The sequence below is a fragment of the Trachypithecus francoisi genome, unplaced genomic scaffold (genome assembly GCF_009764315.1).
Source record: "Trachypithecus francoisi isolate TF-2019V2 unplaced genomic scaffold, Tfra_2.0 Lachesis_group2, whole genome shotgun sequence".
In the NCBI taxonomy this organism is placed as follows: Eukaryota; Metazoa; Chordata; class Mammalia; order Primates; family Cercopithecidae; genus Trachypithecus; species Trachypithecus francoisi.
In genome coordinates, this window is record NW_022681465.1 from 147,644,185 (window position 1) to 147,670,465 (window position 26,281).

At 37.2% G+C, this 26,281-nt stretch overlaps 1 protein-coding gene across 3 annotated transcripts in view; it reads right to left on the reverse strand.

Moving 5' to 3' along the window:
- Positions 1 to 1,562: 1,562 nt before the first annotated feature.
- The window catches only part of KCTD16 (potassium channel tetramerization domain containing 16), a 322,902-nt gene continuing 298,183 nt past the window's right edge, over positions 1,563 to 26,281 (reverse strand). For all 3 annotated transcript variants that reach the window (XM_033180784.1, XM_033180786.1, XM_033180785.1), the window contains one exon: positions 1,563 to 13,588. In XM_033180784.1, the coding sequence (XP_033036675.1) occupies positions 13,134 to 13,588 (455 nt within the window). In that variant the 3' untranslated portion in view covers positions 1,563 to 13,133. The remainder of the gene's footprint in view (positions 13,589 to 26,281) is intronic.

Genomic DNA, 26,281 nt, shown 5'->3' on the forward strand with positions numbered 1-26,281 from the left:
CTTTACTTGTCTATATCATTCTGAAACAGTGGAGGCCTAGCCTTTCCCTGTGCCTAAATTTAATGAAGTTTTGGCTCTATTTAGTCAATTTCTAAGGCTTTGGAGGTCATTAACTTCACAATTCTCCATCACAGTTGCTTTCTCTCTCTCAAGTTTTCAGAGGAAAGCCCTCAGCTTTCCACAAAAGAATTAATGGGAAAACTTTCTCTCCAAACCCCTCCATCACTTCGGTCTATCTAAGCATCCATCCCTCTTGTGGACTGAAATTCAGCATGGTACAGCATCCCTGTAGCCACTATTGCTAAGGATCAGCTTGTTGAAGCAAAGTAGACTCTACCTCTCATTCCTAAGTGATCTCAGTGGTAACAGAGTTTTAAGAAGGATTCCTGTAGACTAGATCCTCACCTTCTCCTGCTTGGCCTTCTGTACCTTGTGGGACTTTTTACTTTGGGTCCATGCAGTATGGATGTTGTGACTTTAGAATAGTTTCTCAAAACGAAGCTGTAACTGTTATCTCACTTACATGAGATAGCTTATGAGAAAGTGTCCTAGCCTGAGTCCACAGATGCAATTCTAGACCAATAATCATCTCTTCCTCTCTAGATCTTAACTTTCCCCTTCTGTACAAGAAATACAAGGAAGGGAATAGGTTAAATAAGCATTTCCCAAAGTGTGTTTCTCAAAACCAGAAGAATTTTTGATGAGACCAGTCTGGGAGATTCTGGGTTAAAGTTTGAAAGTTTTTGTTTTGTTTTGTTTTCTGCAAAACTCCCAGGGCTTTAAATATAGTAAAGAGCATTTTAAAAGTGCAAGGTGGAATGTGTAAAGGAGATTACATCTTTCAAACTTTACATTGCCCAATTCCCTCCATTTTTTCAGTGCGTATCATGGGGCAAGTATGCCACCAAAAACACTCACAACAGCAAAAGGATGAATTATTTCTAAAGCTCTCCCAAGCTGTAAAATTATTTTTTGTAGAATTTTCCCTTCTGATTAAAAAACATAATGCTTAGCACTATTAGCAATGTCATAAAACGGTAAAGAGTAAAAAAAAAAAAAATATATATATATATATATATATTCAGATATTCAGTGTGAAGTTGAATTCTTTTGTTAAATATGCATTTTGGAATAATAGTAATAAGAATGGATAAGGGTTATTAAGCACCTATTTAATGTACAAGATACTGCGATAAGTACTTTATGTGGATTATCTAACTCTCACAAGAACCTTGAGATGTATCCATTATTTCTATTTCCTATTTACAGATAAGGAAACTGGTGTTTAAAGAGGTTTGAAAAATAGTACAAAGCCATCCAATTAGCAAGAGACAAAGGCAAGGCCTCCACCTATTACAGTTTAATTCTAAGTATATCAAATAACCAACTCATTAAGTCTTCTCCTTTTCTGTACCCCAACTCAGAAAGCTGCCACAACAAACCGGAAGTAAACTAATTGCAATGGTAATTATCTTTCATCTAAATTTCTTGAGTTAGCATGAAATAATGTTGACTCATCAGTCTCTTATGTATACTGGAAATAGATATATATAACAACTAAATGTTACCAAATGATTTATTATGATTGGTGCTAAATTACAATGCATATGAAATGGAGTCATTTATGGAAACACATAAAAATAGTTACCTATTCTGTAATTATATTCACACAAGAATCTGAAATATAGTTTCTGTTCTTCCTTTTAAAATATATCCACAGAATGACTTTTGTAGTTTTCACCATACAATTTACAATACTGATACTGCACCTGTATCATTTACCATACTATAAGAACTAAACAGAATATGAAAGCAGTTAATAGCAAATTAATTTTTTTATATCCATCAATGAATCCAAAGAAAAGAGTAGTTTGTTTCCATTGGCAGTGAGAATAGATGGTAGTAATTTGCAGTGTAGATATTGCATACATAGATATGCATGTATATATTTATATGTTGCTCAGGGCTGTTCCATCTAGAGGCAGTTGCCTTCTGAGTGAACCAATGATTGCCAAAATGATGTACAATTCCATTGGGACAATTAGTAGTATTATTTTCTATTATGCTTTTCTCGCAAAACAAATAGGTAAGAAAGAAATACAGCAGGCTAAGATCTACAGTGTTACATCCCAAGGTAAAAACAGTTACTGAGTTATTAGAGTCACGGTAGTTTATGTATATTTGCTATTCACAGACTGCAGACTTTTTGCTGAATAACCGAGCTGCTGAGAACTGACGACATGTAGACATGCATTCATGTGAGTCCATAATTAATGATGTTTATACTGTAATAAGCACATTCATTTTAACACCAGTCAGTAAACAAATTCCTTTAAAGTTTGAGCTAAATCTGCTATCACAATTACACACAAAAATAACCTGTAAACAATTTGACATTACATTTATGTACAAGTGAACTGTATTGGAAAGGAGAAGAGGTAATTTCATTGGGTGTCACTTGTTATTCATCAATGTGCAACAAACTGACCCAAGTCATCAAGTGCTTGAATGAGGGCAGGAAAAGGTAACATAAGCAAGGCCCCAGTAAGTCACCACTCAGCATTAGTAGAAGCAAAATTCAGAATCCTCTATTTGTGGTAACATCACATTCATTGCATCAGAAACAGATGTCATGAGGAGCTTGATAATCCCTGGTCAGATGCATTTGAGATTTCCAGGTAACCTGATCAACAGGGTCTTTAACTTTAAAAGTTTAAAGGGTGGTGCTGATATTATGTAAACACATCAATTTAATTTGGACAAATTATTTTGCTGGTTAGGTTCGACCCAGTGCTCTGGTTTTGAAAGACATGGGGAAGAGGAATTCAACTAAGATTATTAAGTTCCTTCAGCGAACACAAAGATTCCTGATTTTACAGACTAAGCTGGGAGTCATTGCCAATCTCAGGAGTGACTCATTTGAAGCAGATTCTGTTAACAGATTACAGTGGGACTCTCTGAAGTGCAGCTCCCCTAAATTTGTGTTTTTGTGTGTTTTAACTAGAATACCTTTCCAATAATTCATGAATCAATTTTCTTAGGGATAAAAACAGGATAATTAATGAGAGATTTTGACATCTGCCACCCATGATTTACAAAAATACATTAGTTTGTCCATCTCTAAACTAAACAGAATGTTTTAAGACAAATTCTCCTGATTCAACTTTCTCCTTTGGAATTAAAAATAAATAAATAAAATAAAATGACAGAGGAACATGAAGTTAGGATGATGTAAAACCTCCCCTCTGCTCCAAAATTTTGGGGAGAAAACAATCACTCCTTCAAATGTTCTCAAACCTAATTAGAACATTTCATTGCTTTTAAAAAAAATGGATTTTCTTTCTTATGTTTTAAGACAGCATCTGCAGAAGGCTGGTGAAAAAAGGATTCAGTGACCGTGCTTGATTAGTTTACAAGTGCTTCTGACAGATCTCTGGGAGGAGGGATCTGTGCTAGGACTGTCAGTTGAAGGCATGGGCTTGTGTGCATACAAACTGATCCCAAGGAGCAGCGGGGAATCTCTGTTTGCACAAGTTGACTTTAAATATTTTCCACATTCCCCAATAATATGCAAAGCACATAGCTATGAATGAGTACAAAACTTACTGTATCCTTAAGATGCCCAAAATTCGGTCATTTGGTTGTTATGTCTGTAGAATGCCAAAATAGGTAAGTCAGGTTTTCTTGTATTTGATTTACATTGTTCTTTCTGTGAGCAAGTATTTGGGTACTGTATAAACAGGCTTTAAGGGTTATTTGCAGGAGACTAAAAATTTGTGATTATTACAATGTGCCCTTGACCATTAGTATCTATTTACAGTATGCATATTATAAATTATTTACTATAGCTTTAATAATTAAACAGATAATTAGCTGCACCGACAAATCATATAGGGACACAAGAACCCTCATAAGTTGTAAAGTGAAATTAACCAGGATATAATAAACTAACCAATAGGTAAGTGAAGCACCACTAGGACAATAACCATTGAATTTGTGCTATCATACAACTACATTTTTCTTTTTCTTCTTAAACATTATGACTGTTCATTTGGTAGTGTTTGGGGTTTTTTCTGTTTTTGTTTTTGTTTTTGTTTTTGTTTTTTGAATGAAGAAGTTTGAAAACATGTAGTTTGAAATTCCAACAAATGGTTTGGATAAGAGAGCCAGTTTTTACAAGTTTGGTGTTTCCTTAAATGCACTCTTTTTGGTTTATTATCCATAGATATTAAATCTAAATATTTTGTTAATGTTCTCGGCACCATAAATAAACATATCCACTTTTAGTGGAAGAGAATTTTGGAAATTAGAACTATATTAGACCATCTAGGAAACCATATATAAATTGTAATAATAATAATTTCTCCAAACTCAAAATTCCAAAGTTTCAAGCTACGAGCTTTGTTCATGGGTGTATACATATGTATAGCTATATAGATATGTATATATATACATTAAGATAGATGTACACACATATGTACATATATACACATAATTTTACACATAAACACATACAACACACATAAATACCCACACTCCTCACACACACACACACACACACACACACACACTCACACACATGCATGTATTTCGGTGAAGTTTCTTTTCTAAAGCTGCCTCTCTTTTTCCCAACTTATAAGAGTAACAATGAGATGCTGAGGGCAGTTAATCACATTTGGACTTTTGACCTGTCTTGAATAAAAAACTGAGACTGTTTAACAAGCCAAAAGATGAAAATAGCAGAGACATAGATACGCTCCTATATAAACACACATAAACATGCTCATACACCTATTTTACTTCCCCTGAAGCTTGCCCTAGTGACCTGTATGCAGCACAGCAAGCAATTGCAGGTGTCATTTTCTCCTGACATGGAAGCTAGCTTATCATAGTGAGTTTCTTAGGATGTCAGTGCTCACCAGATACTTGTTCTACAACATTATTGCTCCCTTGAAAATTTTTGTGGCATAAAGTACAACCTGTAGCAAATCTGCCCTTCCTTTACCTCCTAGGCAGATGCTAGTCTAATGGCATTTGCAATTAAATAAAACTGATGACTTTTAGGAAGGATGTCAGACTGGGATCCCACCTTGTTTAGAATAGGAGAGAGTAGAAACAGGCGAAGTTCAGAGAACAGAGAGAATAGGTTGTACAATGAGATGGTTAAGCCAGTGGCCTTTAGAGTCTAAAAAACTCAGAGGAAAATCTGGCTCTGCCACTTGTTAGCTATGAGCCTTTATGTGCTACTTTATCTTTCTGAGCCTCACTGACCTCATCTGTAAAGAGAGGATAGTGGTAGGGCTTACTTCATTGGATTATGATAGGATTACATGAGATAAGGCATGAAACGTACTTAGTAGAGTTTTTGGTACATAATAATAAATCTGTAATATATATTATTTATAACTTGATACATAAACCATAATTCTAGAATATTGATCAGAACTACATACAGAAATAATGTTAGTCTAGGATCTGAATGAACTTAATTCAAGTTCTTTATTCCAAATTTGATTGCTTAGACATTATAATGCTCATGACAGTGACCTATATATGGTATGTACCCAACAAATATTTGCTGGATATATGCATAAACGAACAAATAAATGACTGATTTAAACTTTCTGGGTCCTTAGTTTCCTGTGTATAAACTGGAATTAGAATGACCCTATCATTATTCCATCCCTGGGATGTTGGTATGATAAATTAAAAGAAAAATGTCAAATCATATCAGACAAAAATGTGCTTTGTGTTCTAATAAAGTCAGTACATATGAACTAAACAATAAGGCTCAGTAGCCAGGACTTTTGCTTAGACTTTGTCACGTTTGGAAACAAGGACATGGGAACCCCCGCTGTGTAAGTCTACGAAACATATTTTCCAATAAGATTTTATCATCCTCAGTGAGGGAATATTCAACTCAAAGTAACAAAGTGTATGATAAGCAGTTACAGACAATGAAATCGTTGGCCTGCTCTAAACACTTTCTCCCCCTTACTGGTTTCATTTCTGAGAGCACCTTGTGGTCTACTGTTGATCAGCTTGGGAAACATCTTTAACAGGATCATGTAAACTGAAAGGGATCCCAGAGTGCTTCACAACAAGCACATTTAGCTGTTAAAAGATTGACAACATCACGGAAGTATAATTTTTCTGAAGCAGAAAGACTGAAGTAGAAGAAGACAAGACACATAAACTACAGGCCTTCCTCATCACTACCAGATCCCTGGAAAAAGTTTCCTATTTCTCTAAATCCCAGCTTTCACATGTGTATAAAGAGATAAGTACGTGTAACTTCAAATAATTTCCATACATATAATTCCTATACATATTTAAACTGGTTCTGATTTTTATTTTTCTATTTTATCCTATTTCTTGACCTGGAAGACTTCCGTATATGGTACAGAAAAAAAAAAATGCCTTGACAAATTTAAACCCATGCTTAATTTAGAGTTTCTCAAGCTAAGCACTATTGACATTGTGGGCTGGATAACTTTTTGATATGGAGGGCTTTCCAGTGCACTGTAGGATATTTAGCAGCATCTCTGGCCTATACCCATTAAGTGTCAGTAGCACCCCTCAAATTATGAAGCAAAAAATATCTCCAGGCATTGCCAAAAGACCTCTGGGATGCAAAACCATCCCTGGTTGAAAACCACGGCCTTAAATGCACATAACCCACATGAATCAAGGAGAGTTTCCTGAAATTTTTCTGTCTCTCACCTAAAGGTATAGATACACCACTGACCACTGGCTGCAATTATAAAAGACTACTGATGATTAATGTGTATTTTATGTCTATTTTAGCTTTCAAAAATACATTCTTTTTTTGAATAAGATGCCACTCTTCACTATATACATGGATATGAGTTTGAATTTTCCCCCAGAAAATAGTATTGTTTGAATTCCACATGAGGAGACCAGCTTTCCTTAACATTCTCAAGGACTGACATCCACAGTAAAGACAAACTATTGTGCTGAAATAAAAAGCTGTTAAACTACGTAACCAAAGGCTTTTTCCACGCACTCAGATAGCACTCCCACACACATTATCCACTGAACTGACATAAACCTAAAACTTGCACATGGTCATGTGCACACTCACACATGCACACTGATATAATTTGAAAGCAACTCTCATTACTTTATTAAACATCAGTTCTGCTTCCATTTGTGATGGATGGAGACCACGTCAGCAGGAAGATAATATAAAGTTATGTTGATTTTTCACTGTGCAAATGCAGGTAAATTATCTAAAGGTCAATTCTAAAAATAAACTGATAAGATGGAGGAGGTTGCTGAAGACAAGAGACTTAATAAACCCTCTGGTTGGCATATAAATGCTTTTACAAAGCTGATTAACAGGAAGATTACCCCCGCCCTCCTCCAGGACAAGCCCTTGATAGTTGCCAGGCCAGGCACATTTTTCTTTATCCTTTTAAAAGTAAATTTCCTAAATAATTCAAGGATGACAGTCTGGGAACTTAACATTTTTTACCTAATTGGCAACAAAATTTGTTCACAAACAAGAGAAACATTTTTGAACATTAGGAAGCCAGGACAGAAAAGGAATCCCACTTAGGAAGCAGAGGAGAGAGGGCAACAAACTGAATCAAATTTAACCATTTTTGTTTTAATCTTGGCCAGTTTAACATAATTAGTTGCTCATGTTCAACAGTTTCATTAAGCATTCTTCACTTTCCTTTGGCAATAATATTTACTCAAATATTCACTCATGATCATGACAAGTGTGATCTCTATTTTTATCTTTCTTACAATGTGGGAATTTGGTATGTATCCAGTTATTCTGTTAAATGAATAGAGTCAATTGGATCATTGGAACCCGTTTGAATTCACTCTTTCTTGCTTTCTTTTTCTTTCTTTTTTTTTCTTTTTTGGCATTTATTCTCAAACATGAGTTTGGCTTCAAGTTTTTAGTTAATGTCAGGGTTCAGGATCTTCAATTATCTGAGAGCTTCATAGTCCTGATTGAGTCAAATTGGACAAATTTAGCAGTTCAATGGCACAGGATTTGTTTGGTAAAATGTAGCTGAATTCACTAATCATTCCATATTCATTTTGGTTATATTTTATGTGCAGTTAATGGAATCACCTTTGGGGCCATATACATCATTAAATTACGGATCACTTTCAATTTCCTCCTACTCATACTAAGTAAGGGCCTAGAAATAAACAACTCTCCTTGGGAAAGATCACTATTTTTATTTCTTGTTGGGTATCATTAGAATACATCTCACTCAGAGATATGCTCCCATCTACCCAGAGCTAAGACTATAATAATGCAGGTTTTTATTTTGGGAAAAAACCCATACACATACACACACAATAAGGAGAAAGGGTTATGGTTGACATACAGCAGATGAAATGGCAAAGAATTCATGAAAATCTATTCTGCCCTAGTCTTAGGATGTTTCTCTTTGGGTGTTTTCTCTTAAGATAATGAATAATGCATGCTTTGACTTATTGGTAGTGGGAAGGAAGTAAGAGAAAATGAGGAAATGCTTCTAAGAAGTAAAGGAACTGTTGGTCTCTGCATATTCCCTAAACAGCAGAATTTTTCAAAATAAGGTCTATAGACAATCTTCATCAAAATTATTAAGGAGACTAGCTCAAAAAATTTCTTGGCCCTGCTTCAAGTTTCCGAATCAGACTCTTTGAAGATAGGTTGAAGGCATGTGCATTTTTACAAGTGCTACACATGAATTTTATGCATACTGAGTATTAAAAAACACTGTTAAAAAGCTTGCAATGGAGATCACTGGAAAAAGAATCTCCATTCCAACATATACAGCAAGATGAGAATAATAGGCATTTCAAACAAATAAGCTCTGTGTTTGCATCACAAGGCTGTGATTATCAAAGTTTAAGACTGTATTTTTTCAGCAGTGGTAGAGAGCAATAACCATTTCGTCTGAAACCAGAATGATGAAGGCAATATAAATCAAACCTATTCCAGCAGGTTTCATTTGGTCTAATTTCTCTGCAGATATTAATCATTATACAGTTCTATACAAATGACATGTAACTCCATTGTAACTCAGGATACAGAATGTTCACTCTGGTTCTTTCTCTAGTGTGCTATTTTGACAATATAAAAGAAAATAAATAAATTGAAAATGTGGGGCATCAAGATTGCAAGTTGCCAATAATACCAAGACATTAAAGAGAGAAATGGCCCATGCTAAACCCGTAACCCAGCATGCAAATTGGCAAAAACATTTATCTGCCAAAGAGTCACCATAAGGAAAAATGAACTCTCTTCATTTTTCTTTTGAAAATTGGTGTGTCAGGTGGAGGTGACAAAGAATTCTTCCTAAAAATTCACAGAAAGAATCTTACTAATTCTAGTAAAGATCATCTAGAAGACTAAGGCTAGTCACATTCCATGGCATGGTATATAGTGGCAGTAAATACCAGCACTCAAATTCGCAGATCCACACTATAGTAGATACAAAGTTGGAAGGCTGGAATTGCAACAAAGGAAAATGTATAAGAATCAAAATTTGGTTCCCATTGTGGGAGCTGGTGTCAAGTAATTTTGCAAAACACCATACATGCCTTCCTTTTGTCTCATTGGAGCATGTTTTGTCTGACACCAACTAAGGATACTCAGAGAAGAATCTAAAGCCCAGGAAAGCAAAAGTAATCCAGAAGCACAGGAAGTAATGGGGCCCAGAACAAGCAACACACCTGTGCCTATGGATAAAGGTTCCTCTGAATCAAACAAGGCTAACTGAAAAGAGAAAAGTTCCATGTCAGCACCCTTTAATAAATGTGTTCCCCCAAAATGAATTGGTTGGAATAGATACAACTATGAAGGAATAAAGAGCAAAGGGAAAACTTATTATTTGTGCATTGTTCCCCCTTTTATTTTAATTCACCGTGCATGCATATTCAGTAAGGTAACTGTGCCTATAGATACAAAAGATAACATCAGTGCATATATGGGAAGCCACTTCACTTCATTATTTTTTGACAGCATTTCAGTGCAATTTTTCCTAGCGGGGGAAAGAAAATCACACTACCATATGATCTAGTAGTTTTATATTCCTGTCTTCCCCTTTTCCTGCTGAATGTGGATCAGTTCATTTTTGATAGTGGGTAGAAGGACTTTGTAAATACGTTTCTGACTTTAGACAACTCACATACCTTTAGAGAATGATCTCCCCAAGCTCACTGGATTTTAGTGGGATTTCCCAGAAGGCAATCTAAGTTGGGGCTCCACACATGTGATTCCCCATTCATTGTATCCATTTGATACTACTAATTTCTTTATATTAGCAATTTATGGCCCTTGTCATAACCAATGTTCTAGAAGCAAACCACATATATTTTTTGTTCAGAGTTAAACAAAAAGTTCTAAAAACTATTTTAACTTCAGGGAAACATGCCCGAGTCACAGTGACTACCAGAGTTACTAGAGCATGTACTCTTATAACTCACTTACCCAGAACTCATTTCCAATGTTGCAGGCTACCTGAACCTCACTTGATAACTCCACTCAAACTAGGTACTTTAAGCCTCCTCAGAGCCTTTTACTGGCCAGGTCTATGTTTATCTCTATACCAACACTCACACAAATAAACGCCATGCTATTGTCTTAGCTACTTGAATATTTTACCATGGGATGGGTGCCAGCCGAGAGGTGGCCCAAAATAAAAAATATTGCTGTTGTGATTGTTTTAAACGGGTTTTCTATTCTAGCTTTGTTCACTGGGTATATAGGGAATGTCAGAGCAGAGAAAACTGGTGACAGGTCAGGGGTCAGAAGAACACTGCCATTAACACTCCTTTTGCAGTGTTTAATTTCCTGTTTAAAGAATGTAGTAGAAATATTGGGTTGACTATCATCTTAATTCTTTAATTCTTATGAGGGCACCTCTCTATCTTGAGGCCATTACAGTCAGGTCTGAAATTTAAGGAAGTTGGAACTTTGGCCATTTTAGTTAGACACCAAAGTCTTTGACAGCACTTCCAGTGACGACACAATTATCATATGACCAAAGTGAGTTTCAGGATATTTTCCCCAAACTCAACTTCTTGACCCATTAAGCTCTGTGATTCTTTGCAAGATATTCTGTTATTAGGATGATGGTATTTTCATGTGCTATCAAGAAACATCGAAAAGAATGAAGACATACTGGTAGGCTTTACAAACAAAGCTATGTTGTAGTTAAGATCAAATATCTGCTAATATATTAATACAGAAAAGAACATCACTTAAATTCATAAATTATAATTCTCTTGACAACTCAGCTCCCAAGATATACTTTCTTTTCAACTTATATAAAACTTTAAACTCCATTCAAACCTTCAGGACAAGGAAACCTTAGCTGAGCCTGTCATCCAAGTGTGAAGGCGAGAATTACAAAAATTCAGAAAAATATTCATATACTAATCATCACTAAGAACAGAAATCAAGACAGAACCTCTTACATAATAAATGTGCATCAATGAAAGATTTCAAAAGGAAGAAATTAGTCATTGTTTTCCTCCTACAGATATCATCCAATTGCCTTTATTACCTGTGATACACATACACACATGCACACACACGCAATAAAACAAATTAGGAGTGCTTGGCACACAATTAATAATTGACAAATCAATTTTTGGTTACCACTGAAATGCATGAGGAATGCTGAAAATAAAAACTGGTCTTTTAACCTTCATGTAGCACAAGTCTATGAAAGAGCTATTGGTACCTTAGTAAAATACAGAGTTACATGGATGGATGGCTATTAACGGTTTCTTTTTGGCTGTGTCTATACTGGTCAGGATGTAATTGAAAAAGATTGTTTCATTTAGAAATCTGAAACCTTAACTTTGGAGCTTCAGTTACCTTATTGGGTTGTTACAGATATCATAAAAATGACACAGCTAAACCCTAGCATGGGCACAGCCAAACCCAGAATCCCAAAGGCAAACAAAAAAGGCTACCAGCAAGTAAAAATGTAGCTTCGTAGTTTAAAATTTTTATAAGAAATTATTAGGTTGTATGTGGAATACAATTTTCTCTAAAACAAACAAAAGGCCGGACCCTTATTCGAGTACTGTGTGTTGTCCTTAGTTCCACAACAACACAGGAACACAGAACTTAACGTGGATTACATGGAAAGGCCACACCATTAAACTGTGGGCAGTAAGAACTCTGAAAACATGGAGAGAAAGTTGATAATTTAGTTCAGGGTAGAGAAGGCTGAGTATGGGGTCATTTAGCAGAAAATTTTGAGAATACGAATGTTTGATTTTTTAACACAAAGAATGTTTGACCACCTCTCCTCATCCTCTCTTAATGCAGACAAAGAGCAAAGTAGTAAAATGGAGCCTGAGGGTATTAATTTCAAAATAAGGAATACAATTTGTTGATGATGAGGTTCATTTGATGCTAGAAAGCGTTGTGAAGAAAGGTTGGGAAATCTTCCCAAAAGAATTTTAAGAAAGAGTCAGAAGCTCATCCATCTGAAATGTTCTAAGAGAGGGCTGCTGGGAGCAGGAGTACAGCCCTTGGGATGTCTAGGCCCTGGCATCGTGTGCGTAGTGTGTATATACATACTTAGTTGTGCTTATGTTGCACAAATACTCATGCATACGGAGTCAATATAAACTGGCACATATAGATTTGAGTGAAAAGTCATATAAATCTGCCATTCCCCCCTTACCCCATAAACAAAAGGAAAAAGCAAAATTTAAAATTCCAAACTTATGCCATTGGGCCAGATCCTTTTTTACCATACCCTCATTCAAAGGAGGGAGGTAGAAGATGAGAGAAAAAAACCCGGTTTGGGATAAACGATTCCCAAGGCCTCTCAGCTACTTTTATGTAGCTGACTCTCATTTTATGTAAGATACTTAGCACATGGGACCAAGTAAACAAACAAATAACTAAAAAAGATTTTCTTGTACTTCCACATCTAGAATGAAATCTACCCTGTGGATTTACATGTTAAGGTGAACTAGGTAAAGTAGGCAGTAGTATATCAATGGACTATTGTGTTCTAAGAAATGTGCATCATTAGTTGTATTTTTTCCTTTAAAATATGAATTCCTTGTAGGAGGTTAATTTCAAAATGAAGACTTTTTTTTCTTCTTTTCCCACCCCCAGCCCTCCCTTATAGATGATACTTCCGTAAAAGTTCAGATTGCCAAGGATGTTTTCTCTCAGGAAACCGATCTGGAATTTTGATTTTTAGGAAATCCTGGATACATTTCTCCAGCTCCTCCTCAATTGACAGCTTTTCTTTAACAGCTTTTTTTTTGCTGCTCATGTTCGATTCCCTGGAGCCTGAAGTCAGAGTCCGGAGTAAGTCGCTTTTCCGTCGCATCTCTGACTGTTGGATCAGCTGGACAGGGCCCTTCTTGATGGGACGGTCCAGAGTCTGGATGTTGGTCTGGCGTGTCACGGGACCACAGATGACCGTCTCCTGGGGAGAGCTGGCCTCGGACTGACTGTCGCAGCTAGATGTGGAGAGGTCATTGCAAGACGTGCCACTCTCCCCTTCTTTGTCACCTTTGCCATTCTTGCAGCAGCAATCGCAGTGTGAGGGTGACCATCTGGAAGGCTCACCTGAAAAGAAAGCACAGGACCCAAAGGATTAATGCCAGCCAGGTCAGTTGGAGTAGCAGTATAGCACTTGGACATACACACAAACACACATAAGAGAAGCACCATGGAACCATGCTTTTAGAAAAAGTGGGGTGGTACCCAGGGTGGGCTGCAACAGGAGCACCCAAAAGCCAAGTCCACGAGGGGAGGAAATTAATGGTGGCATGCTATATAAGAGGAAATATAGTATAATGCTTGAGCCCATGAGCACGGGAGTCAGAAATACCTAGCTAACATCATTTATTAAGCTTGTCACCTTGGCACATTCCTTAGATTTTCAGAGTCAGTTTCCTCATCTGTGGTTTGAGGGTAATAATTTTCCTACTATCTGGAGTTATAGGAAGGAGTTAGATAAGTCAAAATTCTTAATGCAGTATCTCTCTCACAGTAAACTCTCAATAAAAGCTGGCCGATTTCCCATAGCTGATGGAAAGCTCCAAGTGACAGCAGTCAGATACAACAGGAGGACGCTATCCAAGCAGAATGACAGTAACCAGGGAAGGGGGACTGACTCTGTGCCTGTCCCTATCTGGGTATCCCTCAGCTCCCTGGTCCTTAACGAAAACTCTGTTAACTCAGTAGTTTCAATTTCAGTCTCCATACAAGGAAACTAAGACCCCAAGAGTTTAAGAAACTTGCCAGAGTTTGTACAATTTGAAAGTGGCAGAGCTGAGATTTGAATACAGATCTTCCAAGGGCCATAACCATACCAATTAACTATTTTATTCAGCATCCTTGTTAGTAAAATCTTTGCTTCTACTTCAAAACAATTTTCAGGTTATAACGTCTCTGAATTTCTTGTTAACCTCTCCTCAGACGTATTTGCTTTTTTCTCCTCTCTGAATTATAGTTCTACTTTGTAAGTTCCTCTATTATAGCACGTATTACACATGGTTATCTATCATATTAGCTACTAGGCCATGAGCTCCTTAATATGAGCATAGTGAAGTATCTGTTGTTGTAATAGAGCAAATACGCCAAGGAACAATGTAGAAATTCAATAAAAGGCCATATTATAACTTTTAAGTACCTGGATCTAGCCACACCTGAAGCTAGTCTTGCCAGTGAACTTTTCATTTATATGATAAACTATATTCTGTGTCATTTTTTAAGCCAATGTGAGTCCCTCTTCTCCCATTCCTCTGAGTCTTGACTCATAACACTGCATTTAGCAATTTGAAGGCAGAGCAATGTTGCAGATGCACAGTGGCTCCATGAACCAGAAGAAAAAAAAAAGTCCACAATCTTGGCACAAAGCAACTTCCTAAAAATAAATTACTGCCCCCCACTTCCACCCTCTGAACAGCTACAGTCTTCCTGGAGTCATAAACTTAATACTATTTACTGATCATGTATTACATGCTGGGCACTTCTACAATTCTTTGTACTTAATCCATAAAAATAAAGAGAACAAATTCCTTTATGATATTGAGGACAAGGATAATGTAGTACCTTTATATAGTTTTAAAGGAGACCCCATTTTGGTTTACACCATATCTTATTCTCATGAATCATAGGTCACATTATATAGGATCTTACTTTATTGCCATTTCTAACACAATCAAAGTAGAGAAAACTTAGAATGAAAACTATTAGGAAAGTTATGTCCTATCTTCTTGTATAATGCCTGTTCTTTACACACTAAATGATTTAAACATATATACCTACTTATCTCCATACAATTTTTAAAGAGAAAGCAAAACAAGAGTTTCTATAAATCACAACTCCAGAAGTATTCCTAAATTATACCCACTCTTTCAAGTCACTTTCTAAAATGTGACTGAGTAATCATTGTGTTTATAAAGCCGTTAAACTAAATGCAACAATCCAATTAGCCAAAAGGAATCACAGTAGCAGTATTGTTTTAGTTACCTCATGCCATTATACATTTTCCATGCAATACAGAAACTGTTCAACACATACCAGCTGGTGACTGAAAATATCAGTAATAGAAAACGGTTTCTGTCTGCCAGTATACATTTTGAGGGCATCATTTTTTACCTTCACTAGGCAGAATCTGCTTCTGCTTCCCCAAACTTGGCAACCCCTATACCAAAATGACTTAACTGAGAAATGGTTCCAATGAATTGCGCTGAGGAAAAGTAATCACATCAAGCCAGAGACAATCTGGTTTTAAACTTTTCTGAAAAAGTGCAGAAATTGAATTTAGCTTTTACAAAAAGAAAGAAGAGGGAGAGGGGAAATACAAAAAGGAAGAAGAGAAGAAATACATGCTGGGATACACCTATTACCTTAAAGCAAGATTACAAAATATTTTGGCCATAAACCCTGCTGAACCAGTAGAGAAGCAATTGCTGTGTCTTTTTGTCCAAGAGTCAATCACCTTCCCCATGGTTAAGTCATTTCATTCAATGGACCCAGAAGAAAACTTGAGTCTTCTACAAAAGTTTTTGTTTGGGTTTTGTTGTTGTTGTTGTTGCTTTTGAGACAGAGTCTTGCTCTAGTGCCCAGGTTGGAGTGCAGTGTTGCTACGATCTCAGTTCACTGCAACCTCCACCTCCTAGGTTCAAGCAATTATCCCGCCTCAGCCTCTTGAGTAGCAGGGACTACAGGCACCTGCCACCACGCCCAGCTAATTTTTTGGTATGTTCAGTAGAGAGGGGGTTTCACCATGGTCAGGTGTGTCTTGAACTCCTGACCTCAAGTGATCTGCCTGCCTCGGCCTCCCAAAGTGCTGGGATTATAGGTGTGAGCCACCACACCCAGTCTTCCAAAAGTTATTTTAACAACACAAACACCATCATGTGAAGGATTTCTGTATATTCATGTGGAAAATTGCATGAAGCCTTCACTATGTGCCAAGCCAGGAACCTGGCAATCATGCAGTTATTTCCTCCCTGAACTGCTGGGATGATCATGTATTTAAATGTCATGTGGGATCCTCCTGCTACCAAACAGAAGTATTGCTTTCTACTTATTCTAGGCACTATCACTATCAAAGGGAAATTGAACAACTTAATTCTAGTGGAGGTTGTCATGCTGCCGTGTTTCAAGATTGTACGAGAACATTTGACTGTTTTACTTGCCATTTATTTTGGCAAGATAATTTATGAGATGGCTTCTGAAGTCTATATATTATATTAAACCAAAAAAGAAAGATAGGATCAGAAGGGTCCCATCCAGCTCATCCAATATTATAGGATTAATAGTACTACAGCCCAAAGGTAGTCCTACATGAAGAGTTGTTGCGAAGTTTGAAAAATAATCAAACGTGAGAAGATAACCACCCCATATCTTTTCTACGAGCACTGTCTGCCTGACTACCCTCTTCCCAAGAACCTAATTACAAGCAAAGAGGTTTTAAATCAGAACACAGAAATGACACATGTAAGCTCCAGACCTCTTTGACCTTGCAGACCCACTGTGATGTGCTTACAAGTCTTGGAAATATGGAAAGATCTATGAAAGGTCAGTTCTATAACACAAAGTATTCTAGAATCCCCCCAATTATAGCAAATAACGATCTCATAAATACCTTGGTATTTCAAATTGCAACGTATTTTGCTTCCAATCTGCTGAGGTTTCAATACTGGCTGGAATAATTCTCTCCATTTGGGGAGAAAATAGGTTACAATTGATTAGCCAGATGTGGGAAGAAAACCATTTCATTCCAAGAAAAGTCTGATTTATTGATATTAAAAAAGCAGGAAATCTATTGCCTGTTTGGGGAGTTATTATCTAGTTGCTGGTCAGAGAGCCTAATAGGTCTACCTTGTTTTTTAATAAGTCATTGCTGAATCTGTTGAATATGATTTTTGGTGCCTGCTGCATAAGAGCGGCTTGATAAATGTTTGATGAATAATCAATGAATGAGCTGAACACATATGTTGAATTGTATCAAGTTGATAACATGGCAGTGCAGGTCTCAGGCGCCAGAGTCAGGCTTCACAATTTGTCACCTATGAGACCTTACATAAATTAATTCAACTCTCTGAGCCTCAGTTTACTCATCTGAAGAATAAGGCTGTTAATAGTATTCTTTTCACAGGGCTTTGAAGAAAATTAAATGAGGTAGCTAATGTAAAGGATGTTTCATAATTTTGGGCACACTAAGTATTCCATTCAGTTATACATCTTTGTTCTACTACAATCCTGACACTATTCCATATGAAGGAAACAAGTCAGGGGCTTGCTGTATAATTATAATGTTTCCATCAGTACACTACACAACTAATTCTTAGGTCTAGCTGGAATATCACATTAGTAATGACACTGATGTTACAGCTGGATGCATCAGGAAAATGTGTATTCAGTACTTAGTAATGTCTGCCTCAGCATAGGAATGGTGAGTGAGTGACCACAAGCACATACTGTGTGTGGCACATGGTATGTGAACAGGGGATGTTTTTGGAGAAAAAGGAGTCTTTACAGTGCAATGCTTAAAATTTCACAAATGGATGAGCTCTTCAGGATAAAAATTTACTTGAAAACACATCAAATAAACTCAAATCCAAAATGGGAAAGAATTTGCATTTTGGATTAAACAGGGAGAGGCAGGAAACTCAGTTATATTAAGTCCTTAAAGCCCTAAATCTTCAAGCATTTTACAACTTAGAAAAACTGAGGACTAATCAAGCAAATGGTATGATTAGACTTGGCCCCCTTCCACTATAGACCTCACTGTGTCAGTTCTTACTGATAAAGAAGAACTTAAACAGGAAAGACTACAGAATATTTCTCCTCTATGAAAAATTCAAACTGAGCTGAGTGAAACATGACTTAGCAAACTCACAAAGTGCTTATGCATTTTTAAAAGAGGCAGCTCTGCAATGTACCCACACTTCAAATTTTCCACCTGCTAATGGCTGTGAGCACAATGCACATCATTTACTGCAACAGCTGGGAAAACTGCTTTTCCCTGTCTTCTCTGTCAATGATGTAGGAGCCTGCCAGTCTGGGAGCTAGGTGGCCAGATTTAATTTATCGAGGCTGCTGAAAGGCTTTCTTGGTATCCCAGTTGAAAAGTCAATAATGGCCAAATTGATGTTTTTATAATTCTGCTAACCTTGAAAACGATATTGCATACTGAGAGATCGGGAATAGGCAGGCTATGAGAGCTTCTGAAAAAAGTTTGTCTTCAAGCTTGACAATCATCGCTTCTTGCTTGCAGTTGACCTTTTTTACTCATGAACAGTTGGCCTTGGAGGGGCCCAGTGGGAGCTTCTACTGAGATGGTTAGTATGGGCAAGAACAGACAGTTAAACTATCCATGCATCCATCAGAGTCAGTCAGGAACACAGGCACCCCACCAGTTACCTGAACAGGGAGAATTTAACGTAAGTATTGGTTAGACAGATATGGGAGAAGTGAAAATGCAAACAGGTAGTAGTAAAGAGACAAAGATAGTGGCTACACGAGGTGGTTACCATCCTTAAGTCTAAGGAGACAAGTAAAAGAAGATGCAGTTATTAGAACCTTAAATCTTAGAGGAGGCATTGTGTGGAGGTTGGACCCAGACATCTGAAGAGGGCATGTGGCCTGCTGGTGCTGGTGTCTCTGAAGCAGCTTGGCTCTGGGGATTATAATAGAGGGGAAAAAAGGGAAATTGGAACCAACTGCTTTTGGAGTAAACAAAAGCTGAGTTGACGCTGATAGGAGCAAGCAAGGAATTCTTCCCATGTTTTAGTGTCTACTTCTAGCACCCCCTATTGACAGAGCCTAACAGAAAGCCAGCTAGGCAAAGGAAAAGCGTAGTTAGCCTGTTTGGTTAACCCAAATCCCAGTCCTGGCATCACAAATAGAGTATAAAGGGATGTGTTTGGCGCTGAGAGACAACACCTTAATAACCAGGACACTCCCTGCGAGGAATGCAAAAGAAATGAAAGACACTCTTGACCTGCAGGAATGTGTGCTCTACTGTACAAGCTAGGAAATGAAAATTAAAAAAAAAAAAAAAAAAAAATCATCTCAGTTCAGCTCCTGCCCTGCCAGCCATTTTTTATACTTCAAGGTTTTGTGTGTGATCTTTCCTTTACCAGCCATGCATCCTTCTACTTTCAAGCTAGCCTCAACCTCCTGCCCTTTGCTTTCACAGCACCATAATGTATAAACATGGGTGGGTTTCTAGGTTTATTGGCTTAATGTCTGTTTTCCGCACTAGACTGTAAGGGATGTGCTTGTTTCCTTCTGAATTCCAGAGTATGCTCCAGGGCACACACAGATCAGCATGCCAGGGCATATAGTAGCAGATGCTCATTGAATAGCTGCATGATAAATGAATGGGGGAGGAAGCCTGTTATGTACAGAAAGCGAAGTTTAGTTTAGAATGTGTGAATGTGTGTGTGTGACAGAGTAAACCTTTCACCCAAAAAGAAAAATGGATTGAAAATGCTGACATGCAAAAGACATTAGAATGGAAAATATTTAGGCATATTGCCAGACAGTCAATGTACATATGACAAAAACATGCTGACCCAGAGAGGAAAATGGCAAAATCTACAGGCCTATCAAGAACTTTAAAAGTGTTTTACATTTATTATATATATATATATATATATATAACATACATTATACATAAAATGTGTGTATATATTATATATATAATACATATGTATATATATAAATTGACCATCACTCAGTAATTTATTAGTATAAACATCCCTAAAGCATTGAACAATTAGGTAAAAAATTAACTTCCTTAATCATTTAGCCCATGGTTCCTATTTATATAATTTCCCTATTTGATAATGATCAGGCCTACCCTCTCAGCTCTGGAGCTTCCACTGTTAGATTTAGAGCAATGCGATGATTTGTATAACTGCCTTGCTCTTTTAAGTGTTCCTTGATGACACATGTATTCCACTTTCCAAGTCATTTTTGGTTTTTTCTTGCTTTCTTCCTCATTTTATTTCCTCATCTTAGTCTCAGCTGTTTTGGGCTAAGATCACACTTGATTACTTCTGCCCAAAACATATTTGTTTGCCTACTTCAGGTTCAGCAGCTCATCCTGACCCCTTTTCCTACTTGGTCCTCTTCATCCTAGAGACTTCCTTTTTCATTTTTCTTTTCACTGATTTTTTTTTGTAAATTGGAACAAGTCTCTCAAAGCCTGCAGCTCCTCGCAATCAATATCTCGGCATCTTTTGTCTCTTAAAATGAAATGTATATGTATTAACTACTGAGTTTGTGTGTTCCATTCTTCCAGTAAAAGCCTCCTTCTTTCCCTTTCCCTATTTCACATTGCCCTTAAATGACTGTCAACCATGATGGTAGTACTTCTCAGAGGGGCACACACGGCACCCCCATATTTGAACAGAGTACTCCCCACCCCCTGACCATAGTGGGTGATTCAGGTAAGTGCATGAGACTCAGGACAGGTGAATCCAAGTCCTCATTGGGACTGTTCTGGTGAAATACGGTGGGTCATATGTGCTCTATGATTTGGGAGGTTGCCAAGCTAGGGGTATGTGAGCCCAATTGCCATCTTCCATACCTAATGGGAGGACTTTCAGTCAGAAAGAAGCCAAGTGAGACAGGCAAAGCTGGGAAATAGTGAAGAGACAGAGACCTACATCTAGCAGTATTTAAATGGGCCCAATCCCTAGGTTTATGATTTTATCTTTTGGTTTAATCTAGTGGGAGTAAATTTTATGTTATAACCAGAGTCCTGAACACTACATTAAATTCATGTAAATACACTTACTATCTGTTTAATGTACCCTTTTTATCCTCTGAGCACCTATGCAAGTCTAGCACTAATATTGGTCAATGCTTTAGGGGACAGGCACTATTACTATTGCTAAGCTACTTTGTAGGTAACCTGTTTCTTCTCTGGAATGGTAACCGCTTTGCTATACCAGTCCCAACATATTTGACTAACACCTCAAAAGATGTACTGTAGCTCCCTTGCTACCTATTGTGCATTGTGATTCCAAAAGTGAATAAGGTAACAGTTAACTCTTCCAAACCAGAAACTTGGTGAAATCCTAATAATAGATATTATTTATTGAGAACTCCCTGTGTCTTGTTATTGTGTTCAGCACTTTACATAATTTTATCTTCATAATAATCCTGTTAGTGAATGGTGAATTAGTAATAATCTCATTGGTCAATTAGGATGCTATTCTTTTTTTTCATGGAAGAAGAAACTGTAGCTAAAAGTGGTTAATTATCTGATCCAAAGTTATAAAGTTGACAAGTGGTGAGAGTTAAAACTCAGATCTTTTTAAATACAAAGCATCTGCTTTTTATTTAGTGCACACAATATCCAAACATGAAAATTTTCTATGAGAGATATTTAAAAGTATTAACAGAGTGAAAGAGTTTAAATACTGACGTTAAACATGACTGCCCCAGTGATTCCAGCCCTTCAATAACTTCTAAAAGTAACCAGCTATTTGAACAACTTAAAAGCTCAGGCTTTCTTAGGTCTTTTATCATTATATTTATATATAAAATTTAAGTTCCCTTCCCTCTGCCCTTTGAAAATAATTGAAAAGGATTACCTGAAGGATACAGTGTCAGTGGTTCTCTTCCTGATGTGTGGGACATTTTGTATCCTTCCACCATTACTCAGTTCTACCAGGGCTTCCTTGGTAGTAATCACCAGTGTGTGAAGTGTGCACTTAATTAGCTCAAAAAAAAAAAAAAAAAAAACCCTTGCTAGTGAATTAAGATATAATATTTGCTCATATTGCTTAATGAATACTCAACAACCAACCAGTATGTGATATCTCCTCCAACAGGGAAAAAATATATGGCCAGGTGGGCTGGCTCATGCCTGAATCCCAGCACTTTGGGAGGCTGAAGCAGGAGGATCACCTGAGGCTGGGAGTTTGAGACCAGTCTGACCAACGTGGTGAAACCTCGTTTCCACTAAAAATACAAAAATTAGCCAGGCATGGTGGTGGACACCTGTAATCCCATCTACTTGGGAGGCTGAAGCTGGAGAATCACTTGAACCTGGGAGGTGGAGGTTGAAGTGACCAGAGATTGCACCATTGCACTCCAGCCTGGGTGACAAGAGTAACCAATCTACAACAATCTATGGTTTACTGGCAAATGCAAACTTAAACTTCTATTAATCCTCCTGGTTAAAAAAAAATAAAAAGTTAAATTCAGAGCAATTGTTCAAGAGCTACAGAACCCTGTGAATTTTGTGAGAAATGCAGGTGGAAAAGAACTATCTTAAACATTTATGAGTCATAAACTACTTGGAAGGAGTGAGGGTTGACCAGAAAATGTAGAATGTATGAGAAGCATGGCCATGATAAGACCAATCAGGATGCTCATGCAGAATCTCAGTGCTGGCAGACCCACATGACTGCAGCAATGGTTTGAAAAGAGAATCGTGTGAGACCCAGAAGAGACCTGAGAGGCCACAAGAGGCCCTCATTTTACAATGAGGAAACACAGCTTGGAGAAAGAAAGGGTGTCAGATATACAGCTGGGAAGTTGCAAAGCCACTTGGGCAGACGGTAAACAGCAAAATCAGCTGGATAGTGTTTCATATCTGGACAATCTATCATCTAGGAAAAGGAATTAAAAAGCTCTGAAAAAGAGTCCATTGTTGAATACAGTGAAGATAAACACAGGACAGGGTACTCTGGAGAAAGAAGATTCCTGAAATATGATCACATGTCTAATGTCCAGTAAGGCAAGAGAGAAAGAGAGAAAGAAAGAGACTATGTATGTGATAAGACTGATCTACATTTATCAAACACCTATCCTATGCCACACATTTTACTTGTATTGCTTCATTGAATCCTTGTAATCAGCAAAGGGAGGTAAAAATTGCAATGCTTAATGTCTACCTCCTAGGGCAAATAGGTAGCTAGAGAAGAACAAATGCTCCCAGATGCCAGAATGGGTGACCTTCCATCACAGGGATTTACTCATGATCAAGATCTAAAAGACTTTCTTTTTAAACTGCATATATTTTTGGAAGAAGAATAAATCTCAGACATCTCAATGTGAATTAGTTTATCATAGTACTCGGGCCCAACTGAGAGGGAAACCTAGAAACTCACATTAGTGATCAATGCCTAGCAAGTGGCAGAAAGAAGAAGAAGGAGGAGGAAGGGGAGGAGGAGGAAGAGAAGGAGGAGGAAGAGAAGGGGAAGGGGAGAAGAAGAAGAAGAAGGAGAAGGAGAAGAAGAAGAAGAGGAACTTGCTGGATTAATGAACGTTAGCACCTATCACATGTCATGTGTGATAGTAAGTGCTTTACATTTTATCTTATTCTAACAACACTCTAAGTCAGGGCGCTATTGACATTTGGGCAGAATCGTTCCTTGTGGGGACCATCCTATGCAACGTAGGACATACGGCGGCATCTGTGGCCTCTATCCATTTATTGCCATTAGCACCTCTCCTCCTCAGTTGAGGCTACTAACAATGTCTCCAGATATTGCCAACTGTCCCCTAGGGGTAAAATTGCCTCCAGCTAAGAACCGCTGCTTTCAAATAAATATTCCTATTTTATTGATGAGGAAACAATTTCATAGAATTTTACTAATTTTCTCATGGCTCAGAAGACTAGTAAAAGGCCAAAGTAGGATTTAATTTTTGGTAGATTCAACTTCAAGATTAGTGCCTGTTCCATCACTTATGTTGTAATGCTCCAGAAAAATGGTGCCTTTCTGACAGGAATGTATTGGGCAAAGACCCAGCCATTATATTCACAACAACTTCCAAAAGAAGCCCGGTGAAAGTAGATGAAGGAAATTGAGTTGTCATTTCATTTTTCACGAAATGGAAAGAACGCCTCGTTTTCACCATACTATCTTCACATGATAACAGAATAGAAAGACTGACAAAATTTAGCAGCCCTGCCTGAACATGTATCTCTGCTGACTAGCTACTAAGAAGTCATTATTCCTTTAATTAGGATTTTTAAATGGAGCAAAGATTGAGCTAACTAAATGTTTTTCCCATATAGGCAGAGACTATGTTGGTATTATGTAAAAATAATAGACATCTTTATATTGAATGTTTACTACATGTCAGTTGTGTTCTAAGCACTTTCCTTACAGAAGCTTATTTGAGATTTATAATGTTCCTATGAATCAGACTCTCTTGTCATGCACAGTTTTCAGAAAAGCTAATAGGCACAGGTAGGTCAGCAACTAACCCAAGTCTTTCAGAAGTGGAGCTGTGATGAAGACTCTGTCAGTGTGACCCCAGAATTTCCATAGAAAAGCAGGCACTAAAGCCCAGTGAATGGCTCAGAGCTTGGGCTTTGAATCAAAGAAATAGGAATCAGCTCTGCTGGTAACTTGCAGCTTCTTCATTAAAAAATGTTGGAAATAACAATGCTTCTCTAATAGCAGAGTGAGAATTGAATGATATGATTTGTCCACAGCATGACCACAGTGCCTAGAAAATACTCAATGCCCATTGAATGATAAGATTTTAGAAGATAATTGATTGTTTTTGATACCTACATTGGCATGTTTAATATTAACCACAGTATGTAAACACTTACAATAAAAGGCAAATTCAATAGAGATAACTATATAAATAATACCTTGCTTCTTCTGCTTGTCTTTCAATAGACAGTCTACTCAAAACCCACCTTCATATCACTTAACTAATATCTCTATTTTGTACCCTCATGATGGGCTTTCTACCAAAGAATTAATCCCATTTGCATAGATTGATAATATTTAGGAAAACACCACTGATGCACAAGTCCATAATATAAAAGTTTCCTCCTCTTGGCTCATGGACAAAGATTGCCATATTTGACCTGCAGTGACTCTAAGAGCAGTACAATTTTTAAAAGAGGGGATAAATTGTGCATTGTGATAACAGTTGATTGTTATTCCTTTATATATGATTTGTCTTTGATTATTAAATCACATTAATTTCACACAAATGCATAACATCACAAGATTGCTTGATTCCCTCTGATTGGGAAAAACACCCATCAAGTATGGAATCCACTATTATCTTCATGGTTTATTCACTTAACACAGGCTTTCAAGTGTTGACAGATATAGTCAGTGACCAGTGAAAGCAAGGGTGTGCCACTTACGTAAATTCGCACTAAGAACTTCAAGACCAGAGGGCATGGAACACAAATAGTATGGTCATTGTGGTAACCGTTGGAAGCCAGACTGAGAGATGTCTCTGTTTTTTGTTTTTTTAAATATATTCTTCTATCTGCATTGATGTAATTGTCACTGGGTAATATACTCTTATTTTCTAACATTTGGAAAAATTAATGAAAAGGACTTTTGTTTTTTAAGAAACCAAAAGAGAATGATTCTAAAAAATAATAATAATAATAATAGCTCTGGTGGCTGGACTTTTCTCCCTTCTTCTCTCCCATCTTAACCAGGGAGAAAATTTTCTCTTTCTCATCAAACCATGATGACTCTAATGGCAATGAGAATTCCTGAAAGAGATGGTAAAATTTTTAGTTGAAAACTCAAAAGTGGTGCAAAATCTTCTTCAGATTGATTAGCTGGCAAATATTAAATCATTCAGTTTAAAAACTGTAATATTGATGAATATGGCCCAAAGTGATGGGAGTCACAGACTGATGTAGAGACAAAGGAAGTGAGGAGAGTGACAACAGTGAGGGCAATGAAAACCTGAAGACAAAGAAATGCAACTACAAATACTAGTACCATAATAACAGTTAGGAGAGCAAATGTGAGACAGTAAAGGAAGCAAAGAAGGAGTTAG